The sequence below is a fragment of the Magnolia sinica genome, chromosome 8 (assembly GCF_029962835.1).
Source record: "Magnolia sinica isolate HGM2019 chromosome 8, MsV1, whole genome shotgun sequence".
NCBI classification, from domain to species: domain Eukaryota; kingdom Viridiplantae; phylum Streptophyta; class Magnoliopsida; order Magnoliales; family Magnoliaceae; genus Magnolia; species Magnolia sinica.
Genome location: NC_080580.1, coordinates 25454026 through 25459076, shown reverse-complemented (window position 1 = coordinate 25459076; position 5051 = coordinate 25454026). Strand labels below are relative to the sequence as shown.

Genomic DNA, 5051 nt, shown 5'->3' with positions numbered 1-5051 from the left:
GTCGAGATCGATTGGGTGTCTCCCACTCTCCTCCCCTCTGGGGGAGGGAGAGACAGACGTCACCTCCCCTTGTGAATCTGGTACTTCAGTTAGCTACTCCCTTGGCTCCTCACCCTCTTCCCCTGGTCTCCAGTTTGGGGAAAACTGAACCAGGGGAGCCAGACTCGAAGTGGACCTCTCCCCTTATTTTTGCAGATCAGGGGTAGACTATGTCAGGGGCCCTCAGTACATCGCTAATGGAAATAGCAGTGCTATCAGCCAGCCTATCCTGCGAGATCAACGGAAGCAGCCTTGCGGGGCTTGTGATCATAACAGCCACCTTGCAGATTGCGATTAGGATAGTCATCATGTTGTCCGTGATCAAAGCAGTCATCCAGCCACCCCTGTTCACGACAGACGAGCCAACAAGCAAGTGGAAAATGCCATCAGCCAGCCTTATATTCGGGATCAAAACAGTAATACTGTGTTAGTAGCTCCGGCTCAAGCTTCAACAGAGAGCCTCGAGGACATGGGGGATCATCCTGTCGCTAATACAACTATCAGTCGACCGAAGAAGATCAAGAATAGCAAGATGGGAGCCAGGCTTAATCAGAAAAATCAAGATAAAAGCCTCCTCCAGGGCAGCATGGGTATCTAGATTAAGGTTTCTTCAAAAAAGGACTACGATATCAGGTGTTCCACATGTCAGATAAAATCTTGGTGTGGAATGCCCGAGGGGGGGGCAATGCCCCCACGATCAGGAATCTTAAGAGACTCATTCGTACCCACAACTCGTGGATTTTAGCCATCTTCAAACCCATGGTTAGGGATTCCAGGAAAACAGCAATCGGTCTCAAGCTGGGCTACCATACTTCTTTCTCTAGTGGAGAGGAGGGGGGAAATTTTTGGGTTTTCAGTAGGAATCTTCCAGATATTTCATTGTGATCTAAATCTAATCAGGCCATCTCGCTCTCAGTTACATTACCCCCGCTTCAAGCTCCGTTTATCCTCTTGTTTGTTTATGTTAAATGTGAGAGGATTCAGTGGAGACCTCTTTGGGAGGAGATGGCAGCGATGGTCAGAGCTATTCAGGGCCCATGGGTCATCAGCAGAGACTTCAATTCAGTTGTTGAAGTGGTGGAAAGGAGTCAGAGAACTCAGGATTTGGGCAGCTCTAGGGAGTTCGTTGAAGCCATTAATAATGCAGGGTTGCTCGATGCAGGATTTTTTAGGAGTTGCTTCACCTGGTGTAACAACCAGCATGGCCCTGCTAGGGTGTGGGCTAGGTTGGACAGGATTCTTATGAATGGCTTATGGAACTCCTCCTTCCCTAACTTCCAGGTGGAACACCTTTCACGCTCCAACTTCGATCATGCCCCACTTTTGTTGGTTCTCCCTAAGCAGACTTTTGTGGGACCCAAGCCATTTCATTTCCAAAGGTTGTGGCTCTTATATGAGTCATTTCAGCTAGCTGTCCAAAAAGCCTGGGAGTCTAAGAGTTTGCTGGACCCCATGGTGAACCTTTTGGTTAAGCTTCAAAAGGTAAAGAATTCCCTTAAAGTCTGGAAAAAAGAAGTGTTTGGAGACATATTTGTTCAGGTCAAAGAGGCGAAAAGTACTGTCGAAGATATTGAAGAGAAGCTTCTGTCTATTCATGACTCCCCGATGGATGAGAGTTAGGCTCTTCTTGATCTCAGTGAGGCCAAGGCCTCCCTTTGTCACATGGAGCTCATGGAAGAAATATTTTGGAAGCAAAAGGCTAGAAATAATTGGCTAGAGAAGGGAGATAGGAATACTAAATTTTTTCATTCCTCCGCCTCAGAAAAAAATAAGAGATCGTTGATCAGGTCCATAGAGCTAGACTCGGGAAGGATTGTTGACTCCCAAGCTCTAATCAAAGTGGAGGCCATGAGATTCTTCCACATGCTCTTTTTAGCAGGGGCAATTGATCTGGAAGAGGGCCTCCTCACAACTATCCCAGATAGGGTAACAAAGGAGAATAATTCCCATCTCATGGCTGCCCCATCCCTTCTTGAAGTTAAGTAGGCAGTCATGGACCTCCCAAGGGATGGTGCCCCAGGCCCCGATGGCTTTTCAGGAGCCTTTTCCGCTAGTTGCTAGGACATCATACGCCAGGACCTCCTGCAGGCAGCCTCATCCATCTTCAAAGGTAGCTCTTTCCCAAGGGCGTTCGCGGCTTCGCTCATATGTCTTCTCCCCAAAGGTTCTACACCTAAGAAATTTTCAAACTACATGCCGATTAGTCTCTGCAACAATGTATACAAAATTTTTGCCAAAATCATCTCGATAAGGCTGAGTAAGGTGCTTCCAAAGTTGATATCTCCCGAGCAAGGAGCCTTCGTCTAAGGGCGATCGATGGCTGAAAATATTACGCTTTCCCAGGAAATTTTGTGCCACTTAAACAAAAGAGTGCGAGGCGGGAATATTGTGGTTAAGCTGGACATGGAGAAGGCATATGATAGAGTCAAGTGGTCCTTCCTAAAGAAAATTCTGGGGAGGTTTGGCTTCTCGAGCCCGTGGGTGAAGCTAGTGGAGCGTTGCTGGTCCAATTACAGGTTTTCGGTGCTGATTAATGGAGAATCTGCGGGTTTCTCCAAGTCCACTAGAGGCCTCAGGTAAGGAGATCCACTTTCTCCAAGTTTGTTTATTTTGGTTGCAAAAGCCTTGAGTAGGGGAGTCATAAATTTGATGGATAGGGGCAGCTGCAGCCCCTTTCAGCTTAGAAGGGGATGTCCCCGGGTTTCCCATCTTTTGTACGCCAATGATACGTTTTTATTCCTTAATGGGGGTCTAAAATCCATTCAAGTAGTGAAGCAATTCCTCGACTCCTATCAAAGGGCTTCAGGTCAGAAAGTTAATCTCCTTAAGAGCAGTTTTCTTTGTGTTAGGAGTCTTCCTGCCTCTAGGGCCTCCTCTATTCAGCGGGCTCTTGGGATGTCGAGAGCCTCTTCTAATTTGAGGTACCTGGGGGTGCTGGTTGGAGTATGGAGAAGGAAGATAGCAAATTTCCAGCCATTGATAGACAAGGTGGATAGTAAGATCAGAGGGTGGCAATCCAGATGCCTTTCCCAAGCGGGCAAGGCTACGCTTCTGCAAAATGTGCTGAGTAGTATTCTGGTTCACACGTTAGCAGCAATCCTGGTTCACTCTAGGGTGTTAAAGGCTCTAGAAAGAAGGTTCACAGATTTCTTTTGGGGTTGGACTGATGGTAGGAAGAAGCTACATTAGAGAGGTTGGTCAGACATAACGACCCCCAAATCGGAAGGGGGTTTGGGTATCAGAAAGTTGGCAGAAGTAATGAAAGTGTTGCAACCTAAAATGGTGTGGGCTATCAAATATCAGGGAATCCACAACCTCTGGGGGGATTTCATGGCAGTGAAATATAGCAGGGATCTGGCTAGAGCTCGCTCTAGGCAGGGGATATCAGTCGCCTCCCCTAAGTGGAAGAAAATCTGTGAGCTTTTTCCGCTCATGGAATCCAAGGTGATTTGGCAAATTGGGAAGGGTGATCGAAGTCATTGGAGGACAAATTGGACAGGCTTGGGTTCATTAGAGAGCAAGGTGACGGTCCCTATCCTTGTGGCTCTGAGGGGCTTAGAGATAAACAACTTTCTGGGCCAAGCTGGGCTTCTTCCACCATCAGTTGTGCCCTCTTTTCTCTCGCAGGAGACCATTAATTTTGTCTTTCAAAAAGGTTTTTGCACTTCAGACGAGCCTGCAACATTGGTTAGGCCCATGTCACCTAATGGTGAGTTCACAGTGAAAACGGCATGAGACTCTAGTAGAATGGCTAGGCCTCGCGTCGGATGGGCAAAGAAAGTGTGGCACGCCCTGTTGCCTCCCAAGATCTCGCTCCTGGCATGGAAATGCATCAAAGAGGCGATTCCGGTCGAGTGTGCAGCGCAGGCCAGAGGGGTCTCTTTAGCATCGCAGTGCATCTGCTGTGACAGGGTAGCGGGTCAGGTCCCTGAGTGCGAGACATCTCTCCATCTCTTCCTCCTTAGTGATAGGGCTGCAGCCATTTGGTTGCATTTCATAAATATCTTTAACAGGAGCATTCTGGCAGTTAGCTCCATTGAAGATAGGTTGCTGTAGTGGTGGAACGGGCCTGCTCTTGGGGGCTGGGGCGTGGTCCTGGATAAGCTGGTTCCCTGTCTCATCCTATGGGACATTTAGAAGGGCAGGAATGAAGCGAAGTTTGAGGGGAGGCATCCCTCAAGTCAGACACAAATCTCGTGTGTTAAAGGAAGGGTGCAAGTAATCTGCCAGTCCCAGGCCTCTACGCAGTCTAGTAGGTGGGCTAACAGCTGTATCCTTGCTGCCTTGGGGATCATGGCTCCAGCCTTCTCTCCTAGAAAGGCCCAAGTTGTGAAGTGGCTAAAGCCCCAAGCTAATTGGGTCAAAATAAATGTGGATGGGTCTTCTATGGGAAATCCAGGTAATGTTGGGGGAGGAGGAATTTGCATAGGAGAGTTGGGGAATTTTATTTTCCGATTCCATGAGGGATACAGGGTGTTGTCGAACACTTGGGCAGAAATCAAAGTGGCCTATGATGGGCTATTTCATTGTCTTAGTAGGGTACTGGCTATCATCGAATCAGACTCCCTCTTGGTGGTGAACATGCTCACAAGGAAGTCCTCTCCATGTTGGAAATGGAAGTATTGGAGCAACAAAATCATGGGCCTAATGGCCATGGCCCAGGTCAAAATTCAGCATATCCTCAAGGAAGGAAACGGGCTAGCGGATGCTATGGCTAAGCTGGGTAGTTCATCTCAATCCTCAGTTATTTTCACCGCTAGCTCAGGCCTTCCTCAAGTGATCAGAGGTCCGATTTTTCTTGACAAGCTGGGGTTAGGTTCGGTTAAGGCCTAGCCTTCTATCTTGGGGTGGTCCTCCAGTGGTGGGGCCTCTGTTTAGTGTTTTTTCTGTTGTTTAGTTTAGCGTTACGATAAGCTCCCCTTGGTTGGTTTTTTTTTTTTCCAGGGGAGCCTGAATGTGTAAAGTTTGGGTGCGGCCTACCTTTTCTGTTGCCCACCTGAAGATGAAATATA

The 5051-nt window shown here is 47.9% G+C and overlaps 2 protein-coding genes across 2 annotated transcripts; both read left to right on the top strand.

Moving 5' to 3' along the window:
• Positions 1-236: 236 nt before the first annotated feature.
• LOC131254181 (uncharacterized) lies at positions 237-1659 on the top strand. Its single transcript, XM_058255184.1, has 2 exons — positions 237-455; positions 940-1659. Exons 1-2 carry the CDS (start codon positions 237-239, stop codon positions 1657-1659), a joined length of 939 nt encoding a protein of 312 aa, XP_058111167.1.
• Positions 1660-2355: 696 nt separating this feature from the next.
• On the top strand, positions 2356-3228 carry LOC131254180 (uncharacterized). The gene is made up of 2 exons (XM_058255183.1): positions 2356-2615; positions 2889-3228. Exons 1-2 carry the CDS (start codon positions 2356-2358, stop codon positions 3226-3228), a joined length of 600 nt encoding a protein of 199 aa, XP_058111166.1.
• Positions 3229-5051: the final 1823 nt, after the last annotated feature.